At 43.0% G+C, this 16,207-nt stretch overlaps 1 protein-coding gene across 5 annotated transcripts in view; it reads left to right on the forward strand.

Moving 5' to 3' along the window:
* Positions 1–16,207, forward strand: part of DPP6 (dipeptidyl peptidase like 6) — a gene marked incomplete at both ends in the record, with an annotated part of 1,060,012 nt that overhangs the window by 676,116 nt on the left and 367,689 nt on the right. For all 5 annotated transcript variants that reach the window (XM_079711771.1, XM_079711773.1, XM_079711770.1 and 2 more), the window contains one exon: positions 7,887–7,985. In XM_079711771.1, the coding sequence (XP_079567897.1) occupies positions 7,887–7,985 (99 nt within the window). The remainder of the gene's footprint in view (positions 1–7,886; positions 7,986–16,207) is intronic.

Below are 16,207 nucleotides of genomic sequence, written 5' to 3' on the forward strand. Positions count from 1 at the left end.
CCTAGATCTAAAAGAATACGGTAAGGGCATAAAGAAGAGATGAATATCTTTGATGTTTTTGATTGAGAAGCTAAAAAAAAAGCACGACATCTAGAACTTTTTAATTTATAGGGTGTGTTGAATAATGCTGATAACTTGGTTTCCAGCATTTGAGTAAAATGTACAATATGACTAATTTCGGTATTATGCTATGAGCTGCCTTAGATGCTTCAGAAGGTATGTGAACTTGTAAGAAAAAGCCTTTAAGATAAATCGATATTTGTGGGACTCTTTGTAGTTATAAATTTGGGTTATAACCATAAATAATATATTTCAGTAATGAAAAGACTTTATTACAAAAAATAAGCAAAAAGTGAAAGCAAAGATGTAGATTTTAAAAATGCTCATTTGACAGAAATTAGCTGAACGTGTGTATGTGCCAGGCTCCTTACAGGGATGAAGAAGACACAATTTTTGTCTTAAAAAGAAAAGGGGAACAATCAAGCTAGTATGGAAAATAGACTTGAAAAGAAATAATCAGTTCCATGCTGACTCCTGGGAGTAGAAGGGAAAGCATGATCAACTTTGTTTGGATGCGTCAAGAAGAAATACATCCTAAAAGCAGCCTTGACTGTGGATTTTCTTGTAGCTCCTCCACCATCACTCCTGACAATGTGGTTTAATGTAATTCTTTTTTTTAAATTTTATTGATGTCTAGTTGAGTTACAGTGTTGTGTTAATTTCTGCTGTACAGCAAAGTGACTCAATTTACATATATATACATTCTTTTTCATATTCTTTTCCACTATGGTTTATCACAGGATATTGAATATATCGATAGTTCCCTGTGCTATACAGTAGCACCTTGTTGTTTATCCATTCTATATATAATAGTTTGCATCTGCTAATCCAAAACTTCCAATCCATCCCTCCCTCACTCCCCTCCCCCTTGGCAACCACAAGTCTGTTCTCTGTGTTTGTGAGTCTGTTTCTGTTTTGTAAATAAGTTCATTTGTATCTTTTTTTTAGATTCCACATGTAAGTGATATCATATGGTATTTTTCTTTCTCTGTCTGACTTCACTCAATATGATAATCTCTAGGTCCATCCATATTGCTGCAAATGGTATTATTTCATTTCTTTTTATGGCTGAGTAGTACTCCACTGTATATATGTATGACATCTTCTTTATCCATTCATCTGTCGGTGGACATTTAGGTTGTTTCCATGTCTCGGCTATTGTAAGGAGTGCAGCAATGAACATTGACGTGCACCTATTTTTACAAATTAGAGTTTTATCTGGGTATATGTCCAGGAGTGGGATTGCTGGATCATATGGCAACTCTGTTTTTAATACAGTTCTTAACCCAACCATAGATACTTAGTTTCTTACATTCGGGAGTGGACTTTTCCAGAGAGATTTCTCCAGAGAATTGTATTTTGCTGTAATTTGGAGTAAATCTCACTCTTTGTAAAGGGAGAGAGTGCTCCCTTGACTCAGTGGCTGCTGCTTCCTACTGTCTCTAGGATTTCAGTCTATGAGATGTTTCCTTCTCAGTCCTGACCTAAGGATTCACGTGGTAAATGATCTGAACAGGATTAGGTGAAAAATTCCCAAATTCATATCATGATTTGTAGGCATGTTACCTGGTTTAAATGTCATTGTTCCTAAGCTGTTGGTAGTGAAACGTAACTAAATTTATTCTTTCGTTATGATAAGAATCTACCTACCAAGGAAATATGAGTAGTATCTATAGCAGACATTATTATTGACTGAACTTCTTTTATTTAAGAAGGAAAGAAAGAAAAAAGAAATCTAATTGGAAGTATCGGGCCCAGCCTCTAACCATATCTGACATAGTGCACTCATTCAGCTCACATGCGGGCAGAGTGAAGGGAAATGTTTCCTGTGTTTTCACAAATGTTGCTCTGTGTTTTCCTTTTACTGCGCAGCTCTCTGTGTTAGGATAGTCGTCAATGGAACAGGCTGCAGTGATTTGCTTTTCAGCAAATGCTTTGTCATTGGAACTTGTGAATTAACAGTGCAAACACTGAAAAATGAAAAATTGATTTCCACGTGTTCTTCTGTAGGTGTTTGTATGGAAACATACAAATATTATCAACTTCTATAGAAATAACATGCAAGTTTCCCAGTGACTTATTCTAAATGTAAGAGTAGTTTTACTCTGAGTCTCAGGTTGGGGTCTGTCTCTCTGTGGAGCTACATCTGACTCACCCACACTGTCCTTGTCCCCTTCGAGTTTTGAAAGCACCTAGCACTTGACATCAGCCAAACTACTCGTAGCAGGGTGACCACTTGCTATGTGCCAGTCGTTATATTGATAGTATGAGTTCCTTGTTAATCTGATTTGGTGGCTAAGTTTTTTCTAATTAAGGAAATGTATGCCTTAAAATGTTTTTTTTCCAGCCTCTTCTTTATTTACAGAAAACTTTTTTACCTGGAGAACATAGTGTTTTATCAGGATCATCATTAACATTACCTGCATTTTGTGATTTTATTAGCATCCCAGTTCTGGAATAGGTTGTGAACAAGCCAGATTCTGTGAATAATGTCAGTATTTAAGTTCTGCAGATGTGGTTAATGTTAGCTTTACTGCCTTACCGTGAACCTTTGGAGAAGCCACTCAGCCTCTCTGAGCTCAGGTTTACCTTCCATAAAATGGCTTTCCTTCGTCCTCCTTGTAGGATCGAGAGGTAATAACTGTCAGAATCCTCCAAAGACTGCAAAACATTTTAGAGTTGTCAGTTATTCCAATTTCTAACAAAAACAGAGTTTACAAGAGACTCCTCACTAATCTGGGTAGGTTTTCTCTGTTATCATGTTGGGTTTGTCAGTAGCTAACCCCCTACTAGCAGCGATTGAAAACACCTGGGAAGATTATGCATCAGATTAACCTGCTTTAGGGTCAAAGGATTTGTTTCTAATATTAAAAATCTCTGGAGGGCTTCCCTGGTGGCGCAGAGGTTGAGAGTCCGCCTGCCGATGCAGGGGACGCGGGTTCGTGCCCCGGTCTGGGAGGATCCCACGTGCCGCGGAGCGGCTGGGCCCGTGAGCTATGGCCGCTGAGCCTGCGCTCCGCAACGGGAAAGACCACAACAGTGAGAGGCCCACATACCACAAAAAAAAAAAAAAAAAAAAAAAAAAATCTCTGGAGAAGAGGTTCCAAAATGTTGTCCAATAATTGTACTATTTAACAACGTAACTATTTAACAAGCATCAGGAATGGAAAGGAGCCTTGCATTATATACTGACCTACACAAAGAACAACTACATCACTACAGATTATAACGGACCTTTGCACGCCAGTGAGCAACCAAGATGCCAAGTTAATTACAAGTGCCGTGTGGTTATCTAACTATAGGATGAAGGAAACTTCACTTTTCAGTCATCCCCAAATTTTTTTCAGAATAAAGTCCAAACTCTGAGAGCCACTGGCCACTTCTTATATCTCCATATGTATGTTGATTTTCATTTAAAGATGACAGGTTGAGCACAGAAGTTTTTCCTTTTCATTTCAAGCATTTAGAAATGAGAAAAGGTATATAGTAAAAACATAGCTGCAGTCAAAAACCAGAAAGGGAGTTCTTCCTATACCTAGAATGGAAATGTATTCTTAGAAGAAGGACCAGGTAAAAACCTACAGCAGCAAGTAAGGCCAAATCCCTGCTGCCCTAAAGGAACAGAGGCTGAAGTCAGGCCCAACGGGAGGGGATAGGATACTGGTGTCTGTGGAGGCCAGAGGCTGGACAAGTGCCCCCTGCCTTAAAATGGCATTTATGTTCAGAGGTTCTTGAATCTCTGAAAGGGCTCCAGCCCAAATGGCCACACAGGCCTGGTGAGAGCCATTACCGGATGGACCCTCTGACTGCCCAGGACATTCTTGTGACCACACCACCAGGAGTCTCTCATGACCCAGGACACTTGCAGGAGAGAACCTCACAACCAAGATCAAAGGACCCACAGAAACCATCCCCTAAAAGCAGCACACCAGCTTAACACATGTAAGAACTTAACTCCAAAGAAATATAAATCAGCTAGGGAAATCAGAAAATGACACTTTAGGGTTGTTTTTTTTTTAACGATCGATGGATAAAAGGGCTTGCAACTGTAAGAGTCGATGATCTTGAGAAAGAGCTAATTAGGAATATTAGAAATTAAAATATAATTATTTAAAATTTTAAAACTCAGTAATGAAATGAAAGAGTTAGACACACTAGAGAAAAAATAAAGTGGAAAATGGAGCTGAAGAAATCATGCAAGTAGATAAAATGGAAGACGGAGCTGAAGAAATCATGCTGATTCATAAAGTGGAAGATGGAGCTGAAGAAATCATGCAAATGCTCCCAAAGACATAAAAATGCCAAAGACGTGAAAGAAAAAGCTAGGAGTGTGGAGGCTGGACCTAAAAGCTCCTGTGCAGGTCCAGTGGGGTCTGGAAGGATGGAGCGGTAATGTTGACTGAGACAGTTACCGGTAATATTCCTGATCCAGAGAAAGTAGTTCTTAGACTGAAAATAGTACTGACTGGGAAGCAGGGTGTTTAAAGAAGATCCACAAGCAGACATTTTCTAATGGAATTTCAGAATATCAGATATAATGAGAGAATCTACCTTCATCTCGAGACATTTTCAACTCACACTTTCTTCTGCACCAATGTCAACATGCTCACAGTTTCCTGAAAATACTGCATTCACCAATGCCTTCATGCCCTTGCAATCCTCCTAGCTTGAATGTTCTTTTATCTCTTTTATCTTGGCTAGGGGGTTCTTTTCTCAAAGAATTCTTTCTGGAATTCCCCCTACTTTTTATTCTGCAGTCTCCTTAAATATTAGCACGCCAGGTCCTGATGCCCTCAGCCCTGTCACTGCTGCAGTGTGGTCATTCTTTCAGCCTTGGTTCCATTGCTCTGAGATTCTTAAGGTCAGCTGTAAGGTCTTTCATTTGTGATTCTTCAGGGCTCAGCATGACTCCTGAACATGGCAGTCACTCGTGCTTGTCACCACCTCAAAGGGCTTTTGGAATGCATCAGGCTGTAAGTCAGTCACTCAGATAGCACTTGACCATGTGAGCAAGCCTTCAAGGTCCAGAGAGGCCAGCGGTGATGGTTTTGAGGAGGCAGAGCTGATACTGACACGGTCAAGTGTCCTGGCGTGGGCGGAGCACTTTGTATAGTGTATATCATAATGCCGCCGTCACAAGCTGTCCCTATTTAAGTCGTGTAAGATTTTAAAGTATGTTTTAAAAACAGAGCAAGTAATAGTTTTTTTTAAATAAAACACATTTTTGGACTTCCCTGGTGCCGCAGCGGTTAAGAAGCCACACTTCCAATGCAGGGGGCACGGATTCGATCCCTGGTCGGGGACGTCCTGAATGCCACGTGGCGCAGCCAAAAAAAAAAACAAAAATATTTTTTTTGGATGAATTCCTAGTCATTTGTGAAAAGAAAATTTTTTATAAAGTGAATACATTGGCTTTTCATAGTTTACCCAAAGTTTGTAGAAATGGCAGTCTTTCATTCTTTTCTTATTAGACATGTGGATAACCAAAATGTGGAGCTAGAATCATCCCTGAATAATGGTGTTTACTTAGATAAAATTTAAGTGTTGTGGGTTTTTTTGCGGTACGTGGGCCTCTCACTGTTGTGGCCTCTCCCGTTGCGGAGCACAGGCTCCGGACGCGCAGGCTCAGCGGCCATGGCTCACGGGCCCAGCCGCTCCACGGCATGTGGCATCTTCCCGGACCAGGGCACGAACCCGTGTCCCCTGCATCAGCAGGCGGACTCTCAACCACTGCACCACCAGGGAAACCCAAAATTTAAGTTTTAATATGATTATTTTCTGACCATATACTTGAGTGTCTCTGAAATTTTTATTCTTTGTTCTTTTTAAATTTTATTTATTGTATTTTAATTGAAATATATTTGACATATAACATTGTGTAAGTTTAAGATGTACAACATGTTGATTTGATTTATATATTACAATATGATTGCCTTTGTAGGGTTATCTAACACCCTCTATAAGGTCACATAATTATCTTTTTTTTCAGTAGGAATAATTAAGATCTAGTCTCTTAACAAGTTTGATGTTTATAATATAGTATTGTTGTCTATAATCACTGTACTGTGCACTTACTTATCGACTAGTTGCAAGTATACTTCTTAATTACTAGATCACTGTATAACTTTTATTAGACCGTTGTCTAGTAATCTTTAAAGTTTTCATTTATTGTCTGTCTTCCATACTGAAATGCATTGTGTTTGAAGCGGTGTGTCTTTTTTCGGGGCTGCTTCAATTGCAGATAGGAAGGTCCTAGAGGGAAGAACTTGGTTTGGTTTTAACATGTTTTGATCAGCCCCTGGGAGAGCTCCACATATAATCAGGTCTAACAAGAAGGCCACCTTGAACCTTATGATTCTGTTAATTTCAAAAGACTTTTACACACATTAATCCTATTTGATATGCAAGAAATCAGTCAGTGTGCAATGTTTCTGAGAATTTCAGTAACCTGTCACATCCAGGGAGGCCAAAAGAAAGAAACCATAGGAGATGTAACAAAATCTACACACTAGAATCCTAGAAGCAGCTTTGGAGATTTCATTCAGAGATTCTATATTCTTATTTCATTATGTACTATAACAAAAATTCTTTTTGTTTTCCCAACCTGCCACAGATTTTGAAACAGAAAGCTGAAAGAGGCAAAGGGTACTGTTGAGGGCAAGCATTGTGACAGCCCAAGAAGTGAAGGTGGCTCAACAGCCAGAAACTGAGGAGAGAAACAGACATAACAACCAAACATCAAAATGTAAAAACATACTGATCTGAAACCACCGCACGTAGGATGCACACAGACCCCCACACCTTAATTAGCACTGAGGATACCCCACACAGCAGCCCAACACAGAACGGAAGAAACAAGGACCTGAATCTTCAGGAAAAGTACCACAACAGCTGGTGTCTTTTATTTAAGAGGGCGGGATCATAAATAAACATTCTAGGTAAATGATGTACATCAGAAATGGTTAAGGTAAAGAGTTATAAAAGAAGTGAAGGTGGTTTGGTGTCCTGTTCTGTGGGTTTAATCTGCTTGGTCTCACAGGTCAGATGCCCAGACAGCCCTTTGTCTTTTCAAAGTAGATGAATGGATTTTTGTGCCACTGGAGAGAACGTTTTCTGAGGCAGATCTAAAACTCCAGACACTTCAACCTCAGGAAACAGGATAAAAGCTGCCAGGTTCCTAAAGTCTCCCCGCTGGGGCCCTTAGCTAAACATTGCCTCTTGGGATGGATGTTCAAGTCTTATCCCAGGTGCTTACTCCCAAGCATGGTGATCCAGGTAAGGGAGGGCAAAATCTGGTAGTTTGCACACAGAATTTGGGGCGTGATTCTATCTGAAGAACTAATCCCCAAGCTAAAGGCAGCCAGGGACAAGTGAGGCACATGGAGAATAAATACCTAAGGAATGTGTTAGTTGTCTTTGAATTTTCAGCATCCAACATGTTATCTGCAGTTGGCGTTATAAATGCTTAATGAATGACTGGTTACATAAAAAGTTGAGATCCTTTCCTTTGTTGACTATTCCCACCTTATTGCTCATCAGTCAGTTTTGAAACAACTGTTTACCTTCATATCTAAGAAATACGATCATTCATGTTTTGCAGTCAGGGGGCGTAATGATGCCATTTTACTGAACCGTGATTCCCCTTACCATAGTTTTTGATAGCTTAGCTAAAAACAGAAAGCATGCTTTTGTTCAGCACTTACTTAAAGAAATTATGTTTTACCGTATATACTATTTCTGAATGGCAATCAGAATGTTTTATAGTCCTCTTTTTTTTTTTTTACCAAAAAGTAAAATTTTTGACCATTTGCCTCATTCTTTTCTAGCGGAAGATAACAGTCTGTCTCAAAAGAAGAAGGTGACTGTGGAAGATCTCTTCAGTGAAGATTTCAAAATTCATGATCCCGAGGCTAAGTGGATAAGTGGTGAGTCCTGAGTCCTGAGTGCCTGTGAGAAAGCACTTTCCCACTCCCTGCCACTTTTTGAGAGTTTGGGTTTTGTAGTTTGCCTTTCACCTTCTCTCTCTGGCTGAGGAAGTGGATCCTCAGAGCTCTTGCTGTGATGACCATCTTATTATCAGTCTAAGAAGATGTGTATCTGGTAAAATCAGGCTGCGCCTTCATGAGAAATGGGTCCTCCATGTCGCCTCCCTGAATCATAATTTCTCAGACGGAGATGTGAGGTGTTGCTAAGCAACAAGACAGGGAGAGACACAGCTGAGCCTTCCTCCTTTCTCCATGTTCTTTATTCCCTTTTGTACTCCTCTTGCTTTCACTCCAACTAGATAAGGGCCAAAAGGAACTAAAAGGTTTCTTCTAGAATGCTGTCTAATGAAGGAAACAGCGGAGCCTCGTGCATAGATGCAGATAAATTAATTTTCCTCTTGAACTTTAATCTGGATGAAATCTTCTTTGGGCTGATTTTTTTAAACAATAAAGCAAAATAGAACTGGTGGCAAAAGGCAGTATGTTTATAATGCATGTTTTCGTTCAAAACAGTCTATTTCCTGTAGTTGGGTCTGAAACAATTTTTAGAGTGCAGTCCTGGGAGGAAAGATGTAAATGACTGCTCCCCATCTTCTGCAGGCTTTGCTGCATCCCTCTCGTGTAGTCTGGTCCTAGAACCTCTGCTGCTATCTCCATGGATATTGTTTGCATTTAGTCTTAGCCTCAGTGGGATGCACTTGAAAATTAATCCTCAGGTCAAAGGACCTTTGTAGTGGAATGCTAGAGGTCTAGTTCACATCCTGGCTTCTATAGTAAATGAGGCCCAGAGAGGTTAAGTGAATTTTCTGAGGTCACAGAGCTAGTTAGTGACACAGCTGTGGCTGGAAGCCTGTCTCCTCACTTCCCCTTTTGTGCTCTTTCCACTACTGTTTTGTTGAGTGACACCATGTGATTACGTTTTCTTGCTGTCAGACGCCTCTGAAATACTTCTTATGCTTCACAAACTCTTGAAAGTCAACCAGCATTGACTTTTTGCCTTTAGTCTCCCACTAGGGCAATAGCTTCTCCTTTGTCCTCCACTATGGCTTAGGTATTAATTTCTGATCCTTAGATTCACTTATTTAAAAATTAAAGAAGTAGCTGAATCTCAGAGGGAATATATTTGACAAGACGGAATTGGGGAGAAATGAGAGCAGCGTATTGTGAATGCCAGTCGGGGGGCACATGGAAATCCAAAACATAGATAGAGCCAAGGCCTTTGTTATTTGACTGAGGAAGTAATTTCACCTTTGGTTTTGAGGGGGATTTAGCCTCTGCTTCCTGTTTGCATTTACCCATTGTGGAAGAAGGAGGTAAGCATGGATTGTGTGCTCTGGGCCTGATCTTGGGAATAAAAGATGATTGCTCTCTTCTTAAGGAGCACAGAGTCATCTGGAGACAAAACAGGGAGTGACCAAAGGCAGTCGGGAAACAAGGCACAGGAAGGATGTGATTTCCTCATTCTTCCTGAGAAGGAGTTTCAAAGATGGTGCATAAACTTGGTCTCAAAGGTATAGGGTCAGAGCAGGTCAGAGGGGGCCCTGCAAAGACTCCATGAGGTGCTAAAATAATATAGGGAAATCTTTATATTAGGGCGCCCATGGTTTCAGACTTGGCCTAAACCAGCTTTCCCTGTGCAAAAAATTTAAAAAGTGTAAGCAGAGATCTGGAGGCCCAGGGGCACCTAAGTTTCTGCAGGAACCCATGTTGGTTACTGTTGAAAGGTGTTTGTATCTCATGAGCTAATTTATGCTGCAGATGCATAGCGCTGGTTCTGAGATGTGCTGGCTTTCTGGCCAGAGGAAGCCAGCCAAGATTTTGTTATATCCACAAAGTTGGGTGTTAATACAAGCAGTTGAGAAGTGGCCTTGTGCCCAGCAGAAAATGCCCAGCCTCTCTGTTTTAGCAGGTTAAGTCTACTCATAAGACCACCTGTGTTTCAAATAAACATGACTTTGGTGTCCAGGAGCTTTCTTAAGTGGATTGTTCCTTTGTAAATGTAAGCACAGTGTGAAGTTTTATTGCAAATTAACCAGGTGGTCAAGTCTCCCCAGAGACCAGGCACTGTCAAGAGTGTGAGGGGCCATAACTGTTTTCCCCCTACCCTTTTAGCTGCCCCCCTCCAACTTTTCTTTCACTTATTCCTCTTCCTGATCAGTCCCTTTCTTCCTGCTCCCTGAAGATGTAATAGCTTAAAGTGGACGAAATAACTGTGGTGGTTTACTGTGCCTTCATAATGGATTTTTACAAATACCACAAAGAATTCATTCATTTTTTACATTACAAGTCTAAATGTGAAGATCCACAGAAAGACTACTATACATTCATAGGATTATCAAATGTTGTGGAGCTGCGATGAGCTTTAGAAATTATCAGAACATTAATTCATTCCATTAGTGATTATTGAGTATCTACAATGTAGCAGGCAAATTGCCCACGGACCCCCAAAATGCAAGCATTTTTTTTGCCTCTGGAACAGTTTCACTGTGGTAGACTTGGAGTCACCACCCACCACCAACTACCACCATCATCACTACGGCAACCTCCTTCTTCTCCTCTTCTTCCTCCTTGCTCCTCTGTCTGTGCCTCCTCCCCTTCTTCTTCTTTACTGTCACTATCACCACCACCACCATCATCATCACTGTCACCACCACCATCATCATCATCACAATCACTATCATCACATCATCATCACCATCACCACCATCATCATCACATCATTATCATCATCACCATCACCATCACCATCACCATCAACTACTGAGGGTTTCCCATATCTTAAGCTCTCTACTAAGTGCTTTGCACACATTAAGTCATTTAATTCTTACAACTACCATTATTCACACTTTATGGATGAGGAAACTGAGCCAAGGGTGTTTAAATGACTTGATCAACATCACACAGTTAATAAGTAGCAAAATTCAGACTTGAACCTATGTCTCTCTGGTTTCTGTAAACTGCTACATTGTATAGAATCGAAGCCCCCTGTCTCTAGCCAATTTCTCTCACAACCTCACTGGTTACATTGTGTGTTTTAAGCAAGGCTGTAGGTTGTATTTCAGAATTGTTGCCATTCCTTAAATTTTCTATTCTAGTATCCCTTATTCTCATGGTGCCTATGTTGAACTAACAAAATACCCAAGTGATCAAGAAAAATGGGGTAATTCCCCACAGAGAAAGAGACTTGGCTTTTTTAGTGCACATTAACCACTAACATTAACAAATGTATCTTGGGTTTAATATTGGAGTTAATAGTCTAGAACTAATATGCTTTATTTATCAGGAGAAAATGGATTGGGTTGGAGTTAAATTTCTCCTCACCCATTTTTATACTAGAGACAATTTTTTGATCTACCTTTTCTGAAAATGATTGGTGTAACAGTCTTCAAATTCTCTAACGTCCAAAAGCTCTTGTAGACTTCCCTCACATATTTGTTGCAACCCCTGGGTCAAGTCAGATGAGGTGTGTAGAGCAGTAGAACTGACAACATCTGAACTCACTCAGAGCTCACTCTGAACTCCCTCCTACAAAGGAAGAGGCATACACTTCCTGAAATTGCCCAGGGTGTAGTCTCACTGCATATTTGCTTAGTTGAATAAATTCTTCTCTTTCATAAGTGACCACATTGGACTTCTCAACCTTTTGGATCCTTTAATGTGCTGTGCTGGGATTCTGTGATATGAAGTAGCCACTGTGATGAGGTCTTCTGGTTACTTCAGACACTTAAGTCCATTTATGTCCATGGACCAGTCTTCCTGGGCTGTCTAGTTCCCTCTTTGCAACTCCTAGATGATGGATCATTTCAAACCTTCTCCTCTCTCCTTAATTTTCTGCAACCTTCTTCCCATCCTAATTCTCATTTAAAACTACCAGAAGAAAGCTTAAGAATACTCTCAGGGGCTTCCTTGGTGGCGCAGTGGTTGAGGGTCCGCCTGCCGATGCAGGTTCGTGCCCCGGTCCGGGAAGATCCCACATGCTGCAGAGCGGCTGGGCCCGTGAGCCATGGCCGCTGAGCCTGCGCGTCCGGAGCCTGTGCTCCGCAACGGGAGAGGTCACAGCAGTGAGAGGCCCGCGTACTGCAAAAAAAAAAAAAAAAAAAAATACTCTCACCATCACATCTCCTTACCCAGCACCATCTGCACCTGCCATGCACTCTGCCCCTCCCCCAGCCTGTAACCACAGATGACCTGTCTGCACTCCATCTACAAAAATCAGAGGTGCACTTGCTTCACTTACTTGAGGAATAATTGTAGCGAATGCCTCCTTTCTTCTCTAAATGTTCATTTTTTTAATCTCTGTGTCAGATTGTTCCCATCGTCAGGCAGATACGCTCTGATTTGTCTCACCGAAACACACACACAAAGCTTAGCGTGACTCCACCTTCCCCACTGATCACTGCCCGATTTCTTGTTCTCCTCTGCAGCTCGAAACAGTTGTCGCTCTGTGACATCTCAGATTACTCTTCTCCAGTTCTTGCTAAGCCCACTCTAGCTAGGCTTTCACCCCCAGCCCTCCCTGACTCTCCTCTTGTCAAGGTCACCAGTAACCTCCAGGTTGCTCAATTGCATGGTCAGGTCTCAGACCTCATCTTAATCTAATCATCAGCAGCATTTGACACAATTGATGACTCCCTCTACCTGCACCAGCTTCCTCACTTGACCTACAGGTCATCACATTCTCTTGGTTTTATTTCTGCCTCGTGGGCAGCTCCTTCTCAGACTCCGGTGCTGGTTCTCGCTCTTCTCTCCGACTTTTGATGTTGGTGGGCCCGGGACTCAGTCTTCATCCTCCCCTTTTGGTTTCTACACTCATTCCCTCTGTGCTTTCATCTAGTCTCATGGCTTAAAATATTCACCTACCAATGACTCCTAACTTGTTCTCCAGACCAGACCTCTCTCCTGAAGTTCTCAGATGTCTCGTAGACATCACAGCCCTAACTTTAGTGTCGCCAAATCTGAGTTCTTGATCTGCCTCCCCACCCAAAACAAACAAACAAACAAAAAAACAAACCCACCTGCTCTATGCACAGCCTCTTCCAATCCAGCTGAGGAGAAATTTGTTCTTCTGGCAGAACAGGCTGAAAGACTTGGAGTCATCGTTTACTTTGCTCTTTTTCTTGTACTTCATATCTAATCCACCAAGAACTTCTGCCAGCTCCGCCTTCAGAATACTCAGAGCCCATCTTAGATTCAGTCAGACACTCCTGACTGCCATTGGCCTATTTGTCAGCTGGTTCATCTGAAGGATACAGGACTGGAGACAGGCGTGGCAGCACACAGGACCAGGAGCCATGCTCCTCAGTGGACCCTCGGGTAATGGCTCTGGTGCCAGCAGAAGGGGTCACTCACATGGGTAGAGTTTTTATGCTTCCACCTTTAGATGTCTGAAATCCCCAGGCTTCATTCAGTCCCATGACTCTAGTTACTATCTACATGCCACTGAGTTTCAGTTCTGCAGCTCCAGCTCAAACGCTCTTCTGAGTATGTTGTGTGTGTGTGTCTCACTGACTGACTTACGTGTCCACGAGGATGTCTTCTGGACACTTCGAGTTCACGTGTCCAGGACTCATCTCCCCACCTCTGATCTCCTGTCATAGAACTTTCCCTGGCTTTCCACTGCTCTCGGGAGAGGCGTGCAGCCCCAGCCCTGGGCACCCTCTGTTTCTCAGACTCTCTGAGATCAGTCCCCTTACTTTTCCTGCCTTGTCCCTCGTGTGTCCCCAGTTTTCTCTTGCTCTGGACCGACTTGAGCTTCTTTGATGGCTTCTGAGGTCCGTCTCCTTTTCCCTCAGGGTGGTTCTCACAGGCTGTGCTTTCTGCCCAGGACACCCCTCTTCTCTACTCCATCCTCACCCCTCCTCAGCACCACCCCTACAGTTTATCATTTTCCTTTGGTCTCTCCCTAATTCTCACTCCCGCCGCCGGCTTTTCTCTGCTGCCTAGCTCTTCTAGATTCAGGCTCTGATGCATCCTGGACTTTACCTTTTGTCACACACATTAAATATAATTATTTACTCAACGCCTGTCTTTCCTTCCATGTAAACGCCACAAGAATAGGATTTGCCTCTGTTGTTCGCAGCACCTAGCAAAGTACCCGGTCTGTGGCCATCTGCTGGCGCTTCTTGAACATTTTCTCATTTGCTACTTAACCTAGTTTTGGAGGCTTCCCTGGCAGTCCAGCGGTTAGGACTCCGTGCTTTCACTGCCAAAGGTCCGGGTTCAATCCCTGGTCGGGGAACTAAGATCCCACAAGCCACGTGGCGTGCCCCTCTCCTGCCCGCAGGAGAAAAACCAAAATCCACTTTTAAAGAGAAGGAAACTTACAGACATGCTGTTTTACACAGAATGGTTGGAAACCCTTTCTGATGACGTTGATTTAAGCAGAGACCTGATGTGAGAATCGTGCAGATAAGCTCTCTGGGAGAGGGCGTTCCAGGCTGCATGGAACAGCAGCCACAGAGGCCCTGGGGCAGGAGCCCACGTGGACTATCCGTGAACAATGTCCAGCTAGAGAGAAGAGCCATCGATGAGCCCAGAGGGGAAAGTGGGACCAGGTTAGGCAGGTTCTTGGGAGAGGAGGGTAGCCAGTGAGAAAGGGATAGAATTCAGAGAAATAGGGGTTGAGTTGGAACTGAGGGTTTTAGAATAGTGGAATGGCACAGTGAGAGCTTAGGCTTAACTGTCATATCAAATATGTTTCTTATATCTGAATTACGTATTTACTGTAGTAAATTAGAAAAGAGATGAAGGCTATTTTAAAGGATGAAAATAAATCCCCTGTAATTCCATCAACTAGAAATCACCACCATTACATTTTCATATTTATCCTTTTAGGTAACATCATATGTGGGACAATGCTAACTATATTTATTACATGGGGAAAGGTTTATAACACATATCATAAACATAATTCCTTGATCATTTTAATGTCTTCAGAGGCTCTCAGTACGTAAACGTGCCTTAATTTGGTCAGTCTTCAGAGACTGAAAGTTTTGGCTGTGAGTGGAAACAAAGTGACAGGTGTGAAAAGGCACCGTGAACAAGGGTAAATGAACAGGATGTGCTGGATGTGCTGGCGGCGTAGAAGGGGAGGGGGTGGGAAGACGGGCAGCAAGGCTGCCGCGGAGGTGGTAGCCGGGTGAGCCAGGACCCCCGCTGCAGTGCTGCGAGTCAGCTTCTGTGATTAGATGCAGAGTTCAGAGCAGAGGTCAATGAAAGGTCACCAGTGGAACATCCTTTAAGTATTGAGAACTGGGCGGGACGCTCGGTCAGGGGTGGGAGCCACTTGGAGACGTGGAAAGCGTGCATGGCTGAGGAGCTGCTGACACTTGGGGGAGGGGCAGTGGGCTGAGGAGGTGGCCTCAGAGAAGACCTGCAAGAGGGCAATGCAGGAGAGCTAGTGCTCGGCTGACTTTGTGATGGCCGGCGGAGGACACGGCAATGGGAAGTGGCCCCTCGGCGGCTGCAAACCCCTACCTGCGCCAGGAGCATGTTTTCTGCAAGTCTCTTGTACAGTCTAACCCACATTTGGGTTTTGTTTCCCCTAATCAGACTAGTTTATACGGCAACTGCCCTCTTACTAACCCTGTTTCAGACTATAATGGGGGGAAGGCGAATTCCAGAAAGCGGGCGTGATATTTGTGTATAAACGGCCTTTCGCTTTCCCTTCATCACACTTGCCAACAACAGAAAAATGGTCTCTTCTGTATCTATGGCATCAGTCACTCTGCACAGGTGGTCTGATGCCGTAGCACCTGGGGAGACTCCTGGGCAACACACGTTCTCAAGAAGTGTATTTGCTTTTGCAGGTTCTCTCTTGGGAAGTCAGCCTAGACTGAAATTTGGCAACGGGTTGATGAGCCCCATGCCCTGTGCTCTGGGCAAGGCGAGGCCACCTGCCCCCTTCCGGGACCCGCTTTCCCCTGCCCAGTATCTTCAGGATGCAGGCAGGCCCGGGGCTGGTTAGCAGAATCTGCTCCCGGGGCTGGATTAGCTTGTCTGCAAGCTCCAGGCAAGGCCTGGCCTCCCAGCCTGCTCTCTCCTCAACTTCACTGGCACATGGTGAAAGCCCACGGTGGCCTCCGGCTCCTGCATCTCTCGACTCTGTCTGCTGATGCTCACGTCCATTAATCCAGGCACTTGTGAGCAAAGAGCCCTTTCTG

The sequence above is a fragment of the Hyperoodon ampullatus genome (assembly GCF_949752795.1).
Source record: "Hyperoodon ampullatus genome assembly, chromosome: 9".
Taxonomy (NCBI): domain Eukaryota; kingdom Metazoa; phylum Chordata; class Mammalia; order Artiodactyla; family Ziphiidae; genus Hyperoodon; species Hyperoodon ampullatus.